General features: G+C 38.2%; 1 protein-coding gene across 2 annotated transcripts in view; it reads right to left on the reverse strand.

The window, feature by feature from the left end:
• The window catches only part of LOC120860199 (coiled-coil domain-containing protein 171), a 334015-nt gene that overhangs the window by 227055 nt on the left and 86264 nt on the right, over positions 1 to 20696 (reverse strand). For both annotated transcript variants that reach the window (XM_040235975.1, XM_040235974.1), the window contains one exon: positions 7970 to 8072. In XM_040235975.1, coding sequence (XP_040091909.1) covers positions 7970 to 8072 — 103 coding nt within the window. The remainder of the gene's footprint in view (positions 1 to 7969; positions 8073 to 20696) is intronic.

The raw sequence follows: 20696 nt of genomic DNA on the forward strand, positions 1-20696 counted from the left end.
TCTTCTTAATCTCTTCTGCTTCTGTTGGACAATGGAGCCTTAAAAAGGAATTCCTGTCATGTCCCATAATATGGATGAACCTGGAGGATATTTTGCTAAGTAAAAGAAGTCAATCATGAAAAGATAATATAAGATTTCAATATAAGAGATATCTAAAGTAGTCAGATTCACAGAAACAGAAAGTAGCACGACAGTTATGAGGGACTTGCTGGCCAGAGAGAAGGTGGCAGTTAACTGTATGTGCTTCGCTGGTGCCTCAGTCTGTGAAGAATCTTCCTGCGATGTGGGAGTGGGAGACCTGGGTTTGATGCCTGGGTTGGTCAGATCCCCTGCACACAGGCATGGCAATCCGCTCCAGTATTCTTGCCTGAAGAATCCCCATGAACAAAGGAGCATGGCAGCTACAGTCCATGGGGTCACAAAAGAGTCAGACACAACTGGGCAACTAAGCACAGCACAGCAAAATTTTATGCATACACTTGACTGGGCTACAGGCCCATATTTTCAGTTAAAAATTATCTCTGGGTGTAACTATGAGGCCATTTCTGGACGAGACTGACATTTGCATCAGTAGACTGAGTAAAGCGGACTGCTCTCCCCAGTGTGGGCGGGCCTCACCCACTCCACTGAAGGCCCAAATAGAGCAAAAGGCTAAGTAAGAAAGGATTCTTTCTGTCCACCTGACTCCCTTCAAGCTGGAAATCAGTCTTCTCCTGCCTTTGGACTCAGACTCAGACTGGAACTTACACCATCAGGTCTTCTGTTTCTCAGGCCTTCGGAGTCAGCCTGGCTCTCCTGGGTCCCCTATTTCTCAGTCACCTTAATTGTGTCATTAGTTAGTGAGCACACTGACTATGTTAGAAATGTTGAGCCCTCTTACTGTGGTCACTCCCTTGGATTTCACAAACCAAAGCTATCAGCATGATAAAGTAGGACAAGCTTGGTTTGTAAACCTCAGTGAACTGGGAGGTAAGGGAAGTAAGCAAGAAGAAACTGGCAAATGACACCAAAGGAGACCTGTGTGCTGCTCTTCCAGACATCCTCAGCCTCTCAGTAACCCATGAGCCTCTAATTAAAAGGTACCAGCCACAAGGTTCCTGAGGACAATTAAAAGTCTCAAGAAGATACTAATCTAGGCAATAATCCTTTACGAAGGATGGAAAGAAGGAGTGATGAGAGGAAAGTACCACTTGATGTCCTGATTTTCTTAAGAACAGTCCCTGAAGCTGCCCGACTCCTGGGTGATATGTACATACCTAAAGGCACCATATGTTCTTGCTATTATTTCCTAGGGTCCTTCAGCCTCTCCTAGTAGAAAGCAAAAGGATACTTCTGGAGTATTACAAATGATTTCCTCAAGGAAGGAAAGGTTGAAGAAGGTTGGAGGGGCTTTTGTCTCAGTCAACACAAAAGTCAAGCTGCCTGAGGAGAATGAATTAGAAGAAAAACTTTCTTTCATGAACCTAATGAAGGAAAAGTCACATTCTAGAGGTGAAACCATAAAACGATAGTAGGAAGAAACATCTGAGGCAGAAAGACTGCTGCTGCTGCTGCTGCTAAGTCGCTTCAGTCGTGTCCGACTCTGTGCGACCCCATAGACGGTAGCCTACCAGGCTCCCCTGTCCCTGGGATTCTCCAGGCAAGAACACTGGAGTGGGTTGCCATTTCCTTCTCCAATGCATGAAAGTGAAAAGTGAAAGTGAATTCGCTCAGTCGTGTCCGACTCTTCGCGACCCCATGGACTGCAGCCCACTAGGCTCCTCCGCCCATGGGATTTTCCAGGCAAGGGTACTGGAGTGGGGTGCCATTGCCTTCTCCGGTAGAAAGACTACATGGGTTCAAAGTGGGAAAGGACTTCTCCCTTATACACACTCTAAGCATTTCTATCAGAAAAAAAATGAGTTATGAGCAGCTGTTGTGTAGCAATTTCAGCAGAAAGTAGAAGGCAAAAATAGGAAATAAATGTCCATGATTAATTAAATTGAGGTCATCTTATCTAATAATAGTAAGCAATCAAGGTGGCATTTCCATAAGGCATGAAAGACGGTGACATCATTTCCACTGAAGACAGAAAGTCAATCTTCTTGGTGCCTCTTTATGGACTGCTACCCAAAAAAAGCTGCCAAAATCTTGAAAGAGATTCCATGACTACCTTTATAACCTCAAAAATTATCATTTAAAATAGAATATTGACCTACTGTTAATTCATTCATACTTTTATTCATTGAAAAAAATATTTGAGTGCTTCCTTTGTGCCAAGTATTGTCTACCTGCTTAAAACTCTTTAGTAAATGAAAGTGACAAAGATCCTTGCCCTCATGGAGGTTGGATATTGTGGTGGTTGATTTTACTGCCAACTTGACCAGGCTAAAGGACGCCCAGAAAACCAGTAAATCGCTTTTGGATGTGTCCATGAGGGTGTTTCTGGGACATACTAGCATTTGAATCAGTAGACTAAGTAAAGAAGATGTACCCTCACCAACGTGGGTAGGGGAGGTAATATCCAATCTGTTGGCTTCCCTTACCTACCCCCTTCTCTTAGCCCTCTCCTCCTCCAACTCCAAAGAACAAAAGGACAGAAAGGAAAATTCTCTTTTTTCCTAACCTGAGACTTCCACCTTTTTCTGCCCTCAGACATCCTAATCCTGGTTCCTGGGCCCCAGGCACCCCAGTTTCTCAGGCCTTTGGACTCACACTGAATTATATTACTGCCTTTGCTGGTCCTTCAGTTTGCAGAGGAAAGATCACAAGATTTCCTAGCCTCTATAACCATGTGTGCAAACTCCAATATCTCCTCTTGTGTGTATCTATATAATCTTATTGGTTATATTTCTCCAGAGAACCTTGACAATACAGATATAACAAAAAAATGCACCACATATTTGGGCAGAAATGCTTAACAGCAATAAGTACCATGGGGAAAAAAGGGAGAGAGGTAGGCAGGAACAAATTATTTAGTCATCTTTGTATAGCTGAACCCAGGGTTGACACAGTAGGCAATCATAATTGTTAAGGCTCTTCCACAAAATGTTGAGCAATAAAGTTTATTAATTATATCCCTCTTGGTTAAATGGCAAAAATCCAACTTGAGCTGGTATGAGCAGAAAGGGAGTCCATTATGGTTATATAGGGCTATTTGCTGGAAGCCAAGAACAAGAATAAAATCAAGTTCAAAGCAGGTATGTGAATGAGTCAAGTATCAAAGGAAAGAACTGGCATAGTCAGAAGGGTTCACTGGGGAAAAAATTTAATGAAGATTTTACAGAAATGTAAGCAGGTTAAGAGAACAAAAAAGATATGATGTGATACCACAAACCAGCAAGACGGGAAGTTCAGTTCAGTTCAGTCGCCCAGTCATGTCCAACTCTTTGCAACCCCATGAATCGCAGCACACCAGGCCTCCCTGTCCATCACCAACTCCCGGAGTTCACTCAGACTCACATCCATCGAGTTGGTGATGCCACCCAGCCATCTCATCCTGGGTCGTCCCCTTCTCCTCCTGCCCCCAATCCCTCCCAGCATCAGAGTCTTTTCCAATGAGTCAACTCTTTGCACGAGGTGGCCAAAGTAATGGAGTTTCAGCTTTACCATCAGTCCTTCCAAAGAACACCCAAACAGGAGATGGCAAGAGTGAACGTCGACATTCTAGGAACCAGTGAACTAAAATGGACTGGAATGGGTTAATTTAACTCAGATGACCATTATATCTACTACTGTTGGCAGGAATCCCTTAGAAGAAATGGAGTAGCCATCATGGTCAAAAAAAGAGTCCGAAATGCAGTACTTGGATGCAATCTCAAAAACGACAGAATGATCTCTGTTTGTTTCCAAGGCAAACCATTCAATATCACAGTAATCCAAGTCTATGCCTCAACCAGTAATGCTGAAGAAGCTGAAGTTGAACAGTTCTATGAAAACCTACAAGACCTTTTAGAACTAACACCCAAAAAAGATGTCCTTTTCATTACAGGGGACTGGAATGCTAAAGTAGGAAGTCAAGAAACACCTGGGGTTACAGGTAAATTTGGCCTTGGAATACAGAATGAAGCAGGGCAAAGGCTAATTGAGCTTGCCAAGAGAAAGCACTGGTCATAGCAAACACCCTCTTCCAACAACACAAGAGAAGACTTTACACATGGACATCACCAGATGGTCAGCACCAAAATCAGATTGATTATATTCTTTGCAGCCAAAGATGGAGAAGCTCTATACAGTCAGCAAAAACAAGACCAGGAGCTGACTGTGGCTCAGATCATCAACTCCTTATTGCCAAATTCAGACTTAAACTGAAGAAAGTAGGAAAAACCACTAGACCATTCAGGTATGACCTAAATCAAACCCCTTATGATTATACAGTGGAAGTGAGAAATAGATTTAAGGGACTAGATCTGATAGATAGAGTGCCTGATGAACTATGGACGGAGGTTCATGACATTGTACAGGGGACAGGGATCAAGACCATCCCCATGGAAAAGAAATGCAAAAAAGCAAAACGGCTCTCTGGGGAGGCCTTACAAATAGCTGTGAAAAGAAGAGAAGCAAAAAGTAAAGGAGAAAAAGAAAGATACAAGCATCTGAATGCAGAGTTCCAAAGAATAGCAAGGAGATAAGAAAGCCTTCCTCAGTGATCAGTGCAAAGAAATAGAGGAAAACAATAGAATGGGAAAGACTAGAGATCTCTTCAAGAAAATTAGAGATACCAAGGGAACATTTCATGCAAAGATGGGCTCGATAAAGGACAGAAATGGTATGGACCTAACAGAAGCAGAAGATACTAAGAGGTGGCAAGAATACACAGAAGAACTGTACAAAAAAGAGCTTCACGACCAACATAATCAGGATGGTGTGATCACTCACCTAGAGCCAGACATCCTGGAATGTGAAGTCAAGTGGGCCTTAGAAAGCATCACTACGAACAAAGCTAGTGGAGGTGATGGAATTCCAGTTGAGCTATTTCAAACCCTGGAAGATGATGCTGTGAAAGTGCTACACTCAATATGCTAGCAAATTTGGAAAACTCAGCAGTGGCCACAGGACTGGAAAAGGTCAGTTTTCATTCCAATCCCAAAGAAAGGTAATGCCAAAGAATGCTCAAATTACTGCACAATTGCACTCATTTCACACGCTAGCAAAGTAATGCTCAAAATTCTCCAAGCCAGGCTTTAGCAATACGTGAACCATGAACTTCCTGATGTTCAAGCTGGTTTTAGAAAAGGCAGAGGAACCAGAGATCAAATTGTCAACATCTGCTGGATCATGGAAAAAGCAAGAGAGTTCCAGCAAAACATCTATTTCTGCTTTATTGACTATGCCAAAGCCTTTGACTGTGTGGATCACAATAAACTGTGGAAAATTCTGAAAGAGATGGGAATACCAGACCACCTGACCTGCCTCTTGAGAAATCTGTATGCAGGTCAGGAAGCAACAGTTAGAACTGGACATGGAACAACAGACTGGTTCCAAATAGGAAAAGGAGTATGTCAGGGCTGTATATTGTCATCCTGCTTATTGAACTTATATGCAGAGTACATCATGAGAAACACTGGGCTGGAAGAAGCACAAACTGGAATCAAGATTGCCGGGAGAAATATCAAAAACCTCAGATATACAGATGACACCACCCTTATGGCAGAAAGTGAAGACGAACTTAAAAGCTTCTTGATGAAAGTGAAAGAGGAGAGTGAAAAAGTTGGCTTAAAGCTCAACATTCAGAAAACAAAGATCATGGCATCTGGTCCCATCACTTCACGGGAAATAGATGGATAAACAGTGGAAACAGTGGCAGACTTTATTTTGGGGTGCTCCAAAATCACTGTAGATGGTGACTGCAGCCATGAAATTAAAAGACGCTTACTCCTTGGAAGGAAAGTGATGACCAACCTAGATAGCATATTGAAAAGCAGAGACATTACTTTGCCAACAAAGGTCTGTCTAGTCAAGGCTATGGTTTTTCCTGTGGTCATGTTGGATGTGAGAGTTGGACTGTGAAGAAAGCTGAGTGCCGAAGAATTGATGCTTTTGAACTGTGGTGTTGGAGAAGACTCTTGAGAGTCCCTTGGACTGCAAGGAGATTCAACCAGTCCATTCTAAAGACTAGAAAACCAATACTAATACCATGGAGACACCTACAGCGTCAAGTGGAGGTAACGCTATCATCATAGACCAACACAAACCACAGCTGTGGAAGAGAGCCCGCTTGACAGGAGCTGTGGCCACCAAAAATGAAACCACTGCCAGTAACACACTGGAGGGAATGGGGAAAATAAACACCGTGACATTCTCTGCTTTCCTTTCTTCCTCCACCCTCTTAATCTCCTGCTGGTGCACCTACAATCCAAATCCAACCCCCAAGCCAGAGGGCAAAGGAGCCCAGATCATGTAGTCCACAGAGGTCAGCCTCCAGAAGGCAAAACAGAGACCAGAGGAGAATGATTCCAGGGTGGGCAAAAGAATGAATAACCAGCACAATATGGAAACAAAGACCACTATAACAGAACAGAAATCACAAAATCAGCATACAATCCCTTTCCCAGGAACAAGAAGTTCAAAACAGATGGTCACTGAAAGATGAGAATAAAAAGAAAAACTTCATTAGAAGACAATTCTTTTTCTATAGGTTTAGTAATAACTTATGAGTTTCTTTGTTATCAACTATTTAACTTTAAACCTCAAAGGAGACATGACCTCATTATTCTTAGGTTTTCTAATTCAACTCTGCACATTGAAGCATTAAGATATGTTATGATAATAATTTAACAATTTTAAAGATCCTTAAAACCATTAAGCAATGACACATCTGAATGATAAAACACTATCACTGAAAAAGAAAATTTTATTCCTCAAAGCTTTAGCAAATACAATTGAAAAGTGGATATCTATATTTTTATGTCACTTTTATACACCTTGATTTTACAGTGACAATGAAATACTAATGCTTTTGGGAAAAGTTTAAATTAAAACAAAGAAAGTTAAAAATAGGTAACAGCAAATCTCACTCAATTTCTAACAGTTCACCAACAGAAATCTGCAGATTCATAATGTGAAATGGGCCTTGATCATATCTTTCTGGTTTTATAAGGACAACAAACTTTTTTGAACCTAAGCGTTTCCTAAAGAACTTATTTGTCAAATATGCTTGCTTCCTTTAGAAAAACAGTCTTGAAGCCATTTAAAGGTATAAGGAATTGAATTTTACATGCTTTTTTGAAAAATATAATTGAGTCAGAAAGCAACTAAATAATTTGAGGCTGACAGTATGCCAAAAGCAAACTGAGGTAGAGAAGTGAAAGTACCTAAGTCAAAGCTACTATACCACAAATAATGGCATACACACACACAAATTAAGGAAGCAGAAATCACGGAATGGAGAGCATTCATTTGTAACTAATGCTTTTTGCTTGATACCAAAATATGCCTACCCGCTATACCATCTTTACAGTTCTCTATCATATTAAGTGGGCTGATACTAAAACCAAAGCGTTTTACTGCAGCACTCATCTGGAGAGTATGTACACTGTGGTAGGAAATGAAGGAGAAAACCAGACTGGAAAGCAGCAGTGAAGGACATGCACTGTTACAGCCTGTGTCCTACCTAACCTTCTGAATACATGACCTTTAAGTTGCTGAAGGTTGCCTCAGAATTTGGCTCGGTTTGATGGAAACATCTGTTCCCCTTGCAGGTATACTGTATGGACTTTCTTCTCAGTTGGATCCAGAACACAGCAAGTGAGCCCTTGTCTGTCCAATCACACAGACACCAACACTTGTAAATCAAGTTCGGGTAGGACAACAGCAGGTCCACAGTCCGTCACCCTTTCGCAGCCGGCTAGGCCAACTGACTGCTGTGAGAACTGCTCTTATCATGTCATCAAATCAAAACATGTTGAGATGAGGCATCTGCAGAATTCCCAAAATGTAGTGACTTTGGAACATTGACAGATGCATCTGTCATTTTATACCTTCAACTAACCTGATGTCCACTGGCCCGACACAGAAAAGCTGTCCAGGATCGATTCCAATTCTTTCACGTTATTTTCACATGTCTCCACTAGAAAAGCCTGGTGCTTCTTAGCCTTTTAATTAAGAAAAAAAATTACACATAATAAGGTCACGCATTACAAGAGTTGCAGATTTTTTGTATGAATACATAAAGCACAATTAAGTATAAATGAGCTAATAATTACTCCATTCAAATCTATTATTAATAAACCTCTATCTTAACCATTTCTTTTACTTAGCTTAATGCAACAGTGTGTAAGCTCTCAATAACAATTGACTGAGGCCTCAGGGCCTGGCACTATTCTCAATACTCTAACATAGCAATTCTTTCTATCATCACAACAAATCTATGAGGGAAGGGCCATCATTATCTAATCTTACAGATAAGGAAATGGAGACACAGAGAAATTGAGGAAAATTTTAAAAGATTATACTTGCAGTCATGTAGCAAATTGCTAGATAGTGGTCAAAAGTGAATGCAGTATGACAAATTAGAAGGAACTGTAGCAGACTAGATACCCCTTGTCCAAGGTAAGGAGCAACGGCTGTGCCTTGCTGGAGCAACGGCTGTGCCTTGCTGGAGCAGCCATGAAGAGATACTCCACTCAAGGTAAGAGAAATTCAAGTAAGATGGTAGGTGTTGCAAGAGGGTATCAGAGGGCAGACACACTGAAACCATACTCACAGAAAACTAGTCAATCTAATCACACTAGGACCACAGCCTTGTCTAACTCAATGAAACCAAGCCATGCCTGCAGGGCAAGCCAAGACGGGCAGGTCATGGTGGAGAGGTCTGACAGAATGTGGTCCACTGGAGAAGGGAATGGCAAGCCACTTCAGTATTCTTGCCTTGAGAACCCCATGAACAGTATGAAAAGGCAAAATGATAGGATACCAAAAGAGGAACTCCCCAGGTCAGTAGGTGCCCAATATGCTACTGGAGATCAGTGGAGAAATAACTCCAGAAAGAATGAAGGGATGGAGCCAAAGTAAAAACAATACCCAGTTGTGGATGTGACTGGTGATAAAAGCAAGATCCGATGCTGTAAAGAGCAATATTGCACAGGAACCTGGAATGTCAGGTCCATGAATCAAGGCAAATTGGAAGTGGTCAAACAAGAGATGGCAAGGGTGAACGTCGACATTCTAGGAATCAACGAACTAAAATGGACTGGAATGGGTGAATTTAACTCAGATGACCATTATGTCTACTATTGCGGGCAGGAATCCCTCAGAAGAAATGGAGTAGCCATCATGGTCAAAAAAAGAGTCCGAAATGCAGTACTTGGATGCAATCTCAAAAATGACAGAATGATCTCTGTTTGTCTCCAAGGCAAACCATTCAATATCACAGTAATCCAAGTCTAGGCCCAAACCAGTAATGCTGAAGAAACTGAAGTTGAACAGTTTTATTAAGACCTACAAGACCTTTTAGAACTAACACCCAAAAAAGATGTCGTTTTCATTATAGGGGACTGGAATGCAAAAGTAGGAAGTCAAGAAACACCTGGGGTAACAGGCAAATTTGGCCTTGGAATACAGAATAAAGCAGGGCAAAGACTAATAGAGTTTTGCCAAGAAAATGCACTGGTCATAGCAAACACCCTCTTCCAACAACACAAGAGAAGACTCTATACAGGGACATCACCAGATGGTCAACACCGAAATCAGATTGATTATATTCTTTGCAGCCAAAGATGGAGAAGCTCTATATAGTCAACAAAAACAAGACCAGGAGCTGACTGTGGCTCAGATCATCAACTCCTTATTACCAAATTCAGACTCAAATTGAAGAAAGCAGGGAAAACCACTAGACCATTCAAGTATGACTTAAATCAAATCCCTTATGATTATACAGTGGAAGTGAGAAATAGATTTAAGGGACTAGATCTGATAGATAGAGTGCCTGATGAACTATGGAATGAGGTTCATGACATTGTACAGGGGACAGGGATCAAGACCATCCCCATGGAAGAGAAATGCAAAAAAGCAAAATGGCTGTCTGGGGAGGCCTTACAAATAGCTGTGAAAAGAAGAGAAGCAAAAAGGAAAGATATAAGCATCTGAATGCAGAGTTCCAAAGAATAGCAAGAAGAGATAAGAAAGCCTTCCTCAGCAATCAATGCAAAGAAATAGAAGAAAACAACAGAATGGGAAAGACTGGAGATCTCTTCAAGAAAATTAGAGATACCAAGGGAACATTTCATGCAAAGATGGGCTTGATAAAGGACAGAAATGGTATGGACCTAACAGAAGCAGAAGATACTAAGAGGTGGCAAGAATACACGGAAGAACTGTACAAAAAAGATCTTCACGACCCAGATAATCATGATGATGTGATCACTAATCTAGAGCCAGACATCTTGGAATGTGAAGTCAAGTGGGCCTTAGGAAGCATCACTACGAACAAAGCTAGTGGAGGTGATGGAATTCCAGTTGAGCTATTTCAAACCCTGGAAGATGATGCTGTGAAAGTGCTACACTCAATATGCTAGCAAATTTGGAAAACTCAGCAGTGGCCACAGGACTGGAAAAGGTCAGTTTTCATTCCAATCCCAAAGAAAGGCAATGCAAAAGAATGCTCAAACTACCGCACAATTGCACTCATCTCACACGCTAGCAAAGTAATGCTCAAAATTCTCCAAGCCAGGCTTCAGCAATACATGAACCGTGAACTTCCTGATGTTCAAGCTGGTTTTAGAAAAGGCAGAGGAACCAGAGATCAAATTGTCAACATCCGCTGGATCATGGAAAAAGCAAGAGAGTTCCAGCAAAACATCTATTTCTGCTTTATTGACTATGCCAAAGCCTTTGACTGTGTGGATCACAATAAACTGTGGAAAATTCTGAAAGAGATGGGAATACCAGACCACCTGACCTGCCTCTTGAGAAATCTGTATGCAGGTCAGGAAGCAACAGTTAGAACTGGACATGGAACAACAGACTGGTTCCAAATAGGAAAAGAAGTATGTCAAGGCTGTATATTGTCACCCTGCTTATTTAACTTATATGCAGAGCACATCATGAGAAATGCTGGGCTGGAAGAAGCACAGGCTGGAATCAAGATTGCCGGGAGAAATATCAATAACCTCAGATATACAGATGACACCACCCTTATGGCAGAAAGTGAAGAGGAACTAAAAAGCCTCTTGAGGAAAGTCAAAGAGGAGAGCAAAAAAGTTGGCTTAAAGCTCAACATTCAGAAAATGAAGATCATGGCATCCAGTCCCATCACTTCATGGCAAACAGATTGGGAAACAGTGGAAACAGTGTCAGACTTTATTTTTTAGGCTCCAAAATCACTGCAGATGGTGACTGCAGCCATGAAATTAAAAGACGTTTACTCCTTGTAAGAAAAGTTATGACCAACCTAGATAGTATATTCAAAAGCAGAGATATTACTTTGCCGACTAAGGTCCATCTAGTCAAGGCTATGGTTTTTCCAGTGGTCATGTATGGATGTGAGAGTTGGACTGTGAAGAAAGCTGAGTGCCAAAGAATTGATGCTTTTGAACTGTGGTGTTGGAGAAGACTCTTGAGAGTCCCTTAGACTGCAAGGAGATCCAATCAGTCCATTCTGAAGGAGATCAGCCCTGGGCTTTCTTTCGAAGGAATGATGCTGAAGCTGAAGCTCCAGTACTTTGGCCACCTCATGCGAAGAGTTGACTCATTGGAAAAGACTCTGATGCTGGGAGGGATTGGGGGCAGGAGGAGAAGGGGACAACCCAGGATGAGATGGCTGGATGGCATCACGGACTCAATGGACGTGAGTCTGAGTGAACTCCGGGAGATGGTGATGGACAGGGAGGCCTGGCGTGTTGCGATTCATGGGGTTGCAAAGAGTCAGACACGACTGAGCAACTGAACTGAACTGAACTGTAACAGACTACTCAAGAGCTGATGGCAGCTTAGATTAGGGTCTTGGCAGAGAAAAGGAGATGTGGGAATATAAGCACTGAATGATGTTGGAGGGGTGCATACTTAGAAGATAGAATGGCCAACCTTGGTAACACTGCCTTGGGTTAGATTACATTGACTGGATTGGGGTGGATTCGACTGGACAGGATTCAGCTGGACTGGAGGAGGAAATGCTCAGATAAAATGAGTAGTAAAGACTGATCCCAAGGTTTCAGACTAGAACTGGGCGGACTTCAGCAGCTGAGTAAGAACCATGGAAGTAGAGGTGGCCTTATTTTACTTGTTTGTTTCTGGTGGGTAATGTTAATCATAAATTCTGTTTAGATCATATTCCAGTAAAGCACTTTTAAAAGACTCTCAGCACCAATAAACTACCTGGCAAATAACTGACCCTAAATATATTTGAATTAAAAAATAATAAATAAAGTAAAAAACTATGAGAGGCAGCTGGATGCAGTGGTGTAAAGCTCAGAAGAGAGGTCAAACATAGGCTTGAGAATCATCTAGGGATGTGAAGCTTGCCATGAGAGTGTCTGACAGGAAGCGAAAAGAGTCTAGGATAAAGCCTAAGGAACCCAGGAATTTAATACTTAGAAAAGAAAAAGGCAGCAAAAAAAGACTGGAAAAGGAGGAAGAAAAACGAACATTTCAAGGATAGAGTTATGTCCAGTGTCACAGAATATTCAAGAGAAACAGAGACTAACGTGTTCCATGTTCACTGGACATGGAAGTCATCGGTTACTGTGATGAAGTCTGCTGTAATTCATATTAGAACAGGTCAAAGAATGAATAAGCCTGCAATTTTTTTTGTCTTAATGACATATAATAGAAACAGTAAGTACAGACAAAACACTTTTGGTAAAAAGAGAAGGAGAGATAAAGAAAAAGGGCAGTAGTTAGAAACAAGAGTGGGATTGGAGAAGAGTTTAATAAGTGAGAAAAAGCATATTTAAAATCTGATGATATAGAGGCACCAGTGAGGCATGCTTACAGCAACAGAAGAAATGGGAGAATAGATATTATAGGACAAAATTCATCGTTATAAGACACAAAACTAATACTCCTTTCTTTGGACATCAGTTCAATTATCACTTTTTTTGGAAAAGCTATCTTTTACTCCTTGACTATGTCAATTAACCCTACTAGATTCTTCTCAGCACTTATCAGAGTTATGATTTCACATTTATTTGAGAGGTCTTTTGTTAATGTCTATCTCATTGAAAACAAGCTCCGTGAAAGGAGGAAATATCGTCTTTTATTTTTTGTCCTTATCAATGTATCCCACAGAAGCAGACAATACTGAGTATATACAATAAGTGTTAAATATGATATTTAACATGCTAAAACATGCTATCAACAGAACATTGTTAAATCAATTAGGGTTAATCAACAAAGACTTCAAATAGAAAAAGGAAGTTCTATTACACTAATATACTAACATGGAAAGATCTCTAAACAATACTGTTGAGTTAAAAACAAAAGAGGAAGTGGAAAATGTGTGTTCTACAATAAAATGGCAACAGTGGAAATAAAGTGGAAACAGTGGCTGACTTTATTTTTCTGGGCTCCAAAATCACTGCAGATGGTGATTGCAGCCATGAAATTAAAAGACACTTACTCCTCGGAAGGAAAGTTATGACCAACCTAGATAGCATATTCAAAAGCAGAGACATTATTCTGCCAACAAAGGTCCGTCTAGTCAAGGCTAAGGTTTTTCCAGTAGTCATGTATGGACGTGAGAGTTGGACTGTGAAGAAAGCTGAGCGCTGAAGAATTGATGCTTTTGAACTGTGGTGTTGGAGAAGACTCTTCAGAGTCCCTTGGACTGCAATGAGATCCAACCAGTCCATTCTCAAGGAGATCAGTATCAGTCCTGGGTGTTCACTGGAAGGACTGATACTGAAGCTGAAACTCCAATACTTTGGACACCTGATGCGAAGAGTTGACTCACTGGAGAAGACCCTGATGCTGGGAGGGATTGGGGGCAAGAGAAGAAGGGGACGACAGAGGATGAGATGGTTGGATGGCATCACCGACTCGATGGACGTGGGTTTGGGTGGACTCCAGGAGTTGGACAGGGAGGCCTGGTGTGTTGTGATTCATGGAGTCACAAAGAGTTGAACACGACTGAGTGAACTGAACTGAACTGAACAATAAAATACTTGATTCAATGTCTGACTGAAAGCCCCCTGAATCGAGATATAAAACCAAACCAACAAAAACAAAACAAACCCAGACTTCAAGTTTTCTCTATTAGCATACCATTGGTAACATGCTTTTTAATGTCATATTATAGAGATATTATTATACAATTTTTATATAATAAAATTATATTTTGTATAATAAAAATGATTCATGTTAAATACATATTAAATATATTCAATTCTAAATTCAAATGGGATTAAAGTATACATACGATTATACAACTTATTTTTCCATTCACAGTATGTTTTTAACATCCTTTCCACATCACATTTCTTCAGTTGCATAGCATTCCATTGTTTAGATGAATTAACTTATCCATTGTATCATTAATGAATTTAACCAGTCCCCTACTGCCAAGATTTATAGGTTATTTGCATTTTTCCTATTAATGACAATACTATAATATAAATCCTTACATGTATACTTGTACATCTTAGAATGCATTCAAGTATATCTACTCAGTAAACTCCTAGAAATAGATTTGATGAGTAAACAGTATGTACAACTATTTTCAGATAATTGTTACCAAATTGCTTTCTAAAGTCCTACTGGTATAAATTACCATGAAAAGCATAAGTATTTACTTTCCCATACCTTTACAAGCTAAGTATCATCAACTTCTTTACTGTCCATTTCTTTAATTTTAAATAAGATTAACCATCTTTTCATATCTTTATCAGTAGCTTGTATTTCTTTTTCTGTGAACTGCCTTTTCATGTGTCCATTTCTATATTACACTGTACACATTTTCCTTAGTGATTTATTACAGTCCTTTGTAAATTATGAAAACGATTGCTTTGTCACACACATTGCAAATCATTATTGCCAATCTGTCATTTGCCTTTTGACTATATTCTTAGAACAAAATGTTCCAACTTCTCCACATGTTCTCTAAAATTTGTTATTGTCCAGTTTTTAAACTGCAGTCATGTGAATGAGTGTGAAGAGTCATCTCATTGTTGTTTTGATTTGCATATCCCAGACTAATGATTTTTGAACATTTTTTAACATACTTACTGACCATTTGTACATCTTCTTTGATACTGTGATTTATAATAAGGAATACATACTGTACCTATTCTAGGTCTCTTACATTTCCATGTGAATTTTTGAATCAGGTTGTCACTATATGCAAAAGGCCAGCTGAGAATTTGATAGAGACTACATTGAATGTATATATTGAGGAACAGTATTATCTTAACAATATTAACTCTTATGATCCTTACAATTTTGCTAAACTTGTTTGTTAGTTCTAATAGTTGTATGTGTGAATTCCTTATAATTTTCTAATTTTAAAAAATTGTGTACATATTTAGTCACTAAACCCAAATCTACAACTCTTCTACAATAAATAAAGCTTGTGACTCAAAAAGAAAAAAATTACATGATTTGCAAACAGTTTACTTATCTCTTTCCAAAATTAATGACTTTTATTTTTCTTGCCTTGTTGCTCTGGCTGGAACCACCAGTACAATGTTAGCTAGACATGGTAACAATATACATCCTTACCTTGTTCCCTATCTTAGAAAGAAAACAGCCTTTCACCATCAACCTTGATGTTGGTTATAGGTTTTTCACAGATGCCCTTTCTCAGTTGAGAAAGTTCCTTTCTTGTTATTCTATTTATAATTAGTAGCATTCTAATTTTCTATACAGATATCTGGCTAAAAGTCTCATAATATAGCCAATATAAATTTTATTACATCTAATAGGTTTATGAGCCAGATTACGATTGAAAATTTTTCCTTTTCATTGCTTTTTATTGAAGCAGAGTTGATTTACAAAATTGTGTTAGTTTCAGGTATATAGCAAAGTGTCCTTTTCTATCTGACAAATTTTTTCCTAATAAATTGTTTTGGTTTTATAAATCAAGCCTTCATTCTTCATTCATATAGAGAAAATAGCTGGAACTTTTTAAAAGTGTGGACTACACTTATATTTAAATTTTGTTCTCAAAGCTGTTAGTTCTCTTAATAGACTTTTGATAAGCAAGAAATTTCTAGAATAAAAACACAATCTATCAGCTAAAAAAAAACTGCTGGGTTGAAAACAAAATGCCAAACCAATATAAAAGACTAAGTTTCTAATTTTTGATTAACATGTTTCATTGTGTGACATAAAGAGGAAGTTGAAGTTAAATATTAAATTGTTGACTCAACAAATTCTCCAATTCTAAACATTCAAACAAGTTTAAAAGACAAAACTGTAGGATAAAAGAACTCCCCTTTTTTTTTTTTTGCCTTGGACATAAGTCAAAAGAACTCACTTCTTTTTGCCTTAGAATAATTTACATAAAGAGCTTTATTACTGTAGAAATAAAAGTCCCTTACTGCTATGTTTGGGCTAACCAGATGATATTAAGATAAACATACTGATCACTCACCATGAACCCAGGACTACTTTAGATGTCATGATGAATCTAAAACCAATACAGAAAAGGGACTGAAAATATCAAAATATTCAAAGAAAATGCAGAAAAATCTCTGACTGAAAGACCTTAATGTATTATAAAACAGGAGTCACCAGAAAGAACAATGAGCTGACAAAGAGTTATGTTATATTTTCATCTTGGTACACAATATTTCACATACTGCTAAAGTAAATGAATTTCTGGCTTAATCTAACATGTCATTCTATCATCTTATCTTTCTTTGAGCCTATAAAAACTCATCCCTCACTTCTGCTAATATGCATGAATATCATAAATAGACATGTATGTAAGTAAAAATTTCTAATATAAACTTGTGAAAAATATTAAAAAGCATATGCATATATTTATATCTAGAAATTGGACAAATGAGTGCTGCTGATCTGCACAGAAAAGTTGACTCAAACCATAAATAACAATAAAAACAATTAAGGGGTACTAATAATAAGGTTTAAAATTATAGAAAAAACAAATAGGTAAAAAAATACTTTATTTAGTCACTAGGTTTGTTTAAATTAATGAAATTAGTTTTTTAAAAACAGGTCAAACTTTTATAGCAGTAACACATAACGCTTATCATTTTTGAATGGTTTTGAATTCAAGTAAGCTTTTAAATCAGTTTAAATATATTTTAAGCCATTATAAAGGAATTCTGAGTAAAAACAGAGGAGTATCAGAACCTACAACTGACATCACATACTTATGCTTCACCTTCTCATCTTATCTTCCACTTAGTTTTACAGAGGCAGTCCATTTGTAAGGATTCCAGGAGAGCCTGCTCAACTAAACTGCATTTGATATGGTTAGCTTTCATCATCATCACCATCTGCAGCTTCTCCTTGATCATAATGACAATAACTAACTTCTCTTACTTCTTCATAAAACAGTTTACTCTTTCCTTCCCGATGTGAGCATTCTATGATCCAACTGCTTATGCCATATGATGAAATGTCACCTTCCCTTACACAGCTACACAATTAATTTATGCCACCATCCAAGCTGAATACAGGCTTTGACATATAAACATCTCCTTCTCTCTCTCTTCCTCTGTCTTTCTCTCTCTTTCAGACACACACATACACAATACCATTTTATTTCTTCCAAGACTAAAAATGAGGTTTGAATTTTCAAAATTTAAGATTTTTATATTAATAAATATAAGAAAACTTAATGAAAAAGCTTTATGCCTACATCACAAATTTAGAAAGACAGCCATACAATATATATTTAAATACACAAACACATACACATTAGATAAATACAACTTAACATTATTAAAACTTTAAGGACCTCTAAGAGAGACATGTTTATATTAGCATAAACAATTCTCATATATAAATACTATTCTATTGTGGGTGAAAAGCAGGAATCAACAAGTTTTTCATAAAAATTAGAATAGAATATTTATTAGATCATTAGTTTTGAATGCCTCCTGCAAAATCAGAAACATGTTTCCTAAAGCAAACCTAACAGATCATTTGATGCAAAAACATTATCAAGAAACACTAACTTTACCTCAAAGCATAGCAATCAAAGCACTTTCCAAAATCCTATCTAAAGCCAGCAATCATTATTATTATATAATCAGTCAAGCCCCCAAAGTATAGGGAAAAAATATATACTTGACCATTTTCAATCACAAGTTCTTTAGAGAATAAAATATTCTTTGAGCAAAACCTCATGAGAACCAGAATTCCCTTTTCAATATATGGTCTTCTCCTAGAGCTGTAACTAAATATTACTGAGTGGCAGAAAAACAAATCTCAAGAAATGACGGACTCAAAAATATTTCATTGTAGAAAGCACAAAGCAAATCCTAATAATGCCAGTTTGGAAATGATAGCTCCCCTGCTCAAGAGAAGCAGATATAAAAACTCACAGTAATGACTAAAAGACCCAACTGGATCTACTGAGCCTCTGGTGGGCTTTAATAAGCATCAGCACTAAGCAGCTTAAACTAGAAATTCAGTTTTATTTAGTAGATGATTAAATCATTATTAAATTCAAAGAATTTAAAATTAATAGTTCAATTTTAATCAAAACTTTTTAAAGTCAAATTCAATAGTGTACAACATATAACATCTAGGGATTTTGCTAAATCCCTAGATGTCCTATGTTGAAATTCTATTAATGCTATGACATTAAAAACAATAATAATATACTACTCATTTGTTAATCATATCTTCTAAATCCATAAATTGAACAGGAGAAATTTCACAAACATAAAAGCACAATTAATGTTGGCTGTATTTCTTAAATACCAAGAGAAGACTCAACAAACCCAGTTTGAACTTTTCCAAAATTACATTCTATATTTAATTTTTATCTTTTGTAACAGGGGAGCTATCACTTTGCAACCAGTTTATTGACTCTGTGTGAATCCTGACCTAGATGATCTCGATGGCTTCATTCAGTTCTGAAAGGCTAAGCAACCTTCGGTTATGCAATTGTTATTTTTAAGTCTCAAAACTTCCTAAAGTCTTTGCATATTATAATAACACCTTGGTCTTACTAGTAAACCTATAGAAGAAAATGGCTTTAATTTTCTCTTACAATGCAACAGAGAAAATAAAGACCAAGACTTGAATAATGGCCATGAATGTGACCTAAACTAGAAAACGAGATGTTAGCTCAAAGGGAGAGAAAAATTACCTGTAGCTAATTTATACTTCCCATCTATATTCTATAAAAGCTGAAACTATTATGTTTGAAAAAAATGTAACTGTGGGAAAGACACACTAGGGTACGCAGGATTATAGGATGTCATTAAAACAAAATTTTATTCCCAAAGGCAAAAAGGAAAAGCTTCCTCTTATGTCATTCTCTCTTCAACAAAAACAATTATGAACTCAAAACAAAAATAACAGACTTTGAGGACGCAGAACCAAAAAACTCCATTTTTATGGTTTAAAATTTTTAATTTGATAGATATCTCTTTAGAGAGAAATTTGTAAGATTACTCTCCCAACTCAAAAGCTACTAACCTACTAAAAAATTAAGGAAATAAAGATATATGTACCCAAAAATATATTTATGAAAAGCAATAGATGAATATTATATTAAAAAGAAAATACTGTACTTACTATTTAAAGCAACAGCATTTTCATTAAGAAGCTTCACTGGTGGCTCAGACGGTAAAGAATCTGCCTGCAATGCAGGAGACCCAGGTTCGATCCCTGGGTTAGGAAGACCCCGTTGGAAAGGGAATGGCTACCCACTCCAGTATTCTTGCCTGGAGAATTCCATGGACAGACTTCTTTATTAAAAAGAAAACACTGTACTTACTATTCAAAGTAATAGCATTTTCAGTAAATAAATTTTAATTAAATATTTTTTAAATTTCATATTATAGTCAAGTAGAGAGACAGAAAGCAACTGTTCTAATAAGAATAAATCAGAACAAGCTAAAAGATAAAGCTAACAATGCATGCTAAGTCACTTCAGTCGTGTCTGAGTCTTTGTGACCCCATGGACCATAGCCTACCAGGCACCTCTGTCCATGCGATTCACTAGGCAAGAATACTGGAGTGGACTGCCATTCCCTCTTCCAGGCCATCTTCCCTACCCAGGGACTGAACCCACGTCTCTTATGTCTCCTGCACTGGCAGGTTGGTTCTTTACCACTAGCGCCACCTGGAAGACCAAAAAAAAAGCAATGGAAGAAAATAAGACAAAGCTAAGGCTTTAAGAGAGATGAAGAAACAGAGAGGAACATATGAATAGTTAGGCTGAACCATATGAACTGTCAATCGCTTAAGCTGCACTTGAATTTGTTTCTGAACATCCCATTGGCTCTTCTACTAGTCAGAACAACAGTGTTTTACAGGTTGAGTGTCAAGGGTTAAAATGGGCAAATGGAGGTTGTGAATGAGCTGCAACTCAGCTTTTTTTCAGACCATCCACCAAACTGCGAAAGTTAAAAAGTAAATACCTGTTGGCACCAAGTAAATTATTTGTAATCACAAAGCATGCTGAGCTCAGTGGTGAATTCAGCCAGTCTTCTTTTATTTTCTACCTTGTCACTGGAGTGCTAGAAGACCAGAGTCAGGAGGATGCACACCAGCTTATATTGGTGACTAGGTCTTCACCACTGCATTCTCAGTTACTACTCTCTTTCCAAACTATTTGATTACAGTATCTGGTAAGG

Source organism: Oryx dammah, unplaced genomic scaffold (genome assembly GCF_014754425.2).
Source record: "Oryx dammah isolate SB20612 unplaced genomic scaffold, SCBI_Odam_1.1 HiC_scaffold_11050, whole genome shotgun sequence".
NCBI lineage: Eukaryota > Metazoa > Chordata > Mammalia > Artiodactyla > Bovidae > Oryx > Oryx dammah.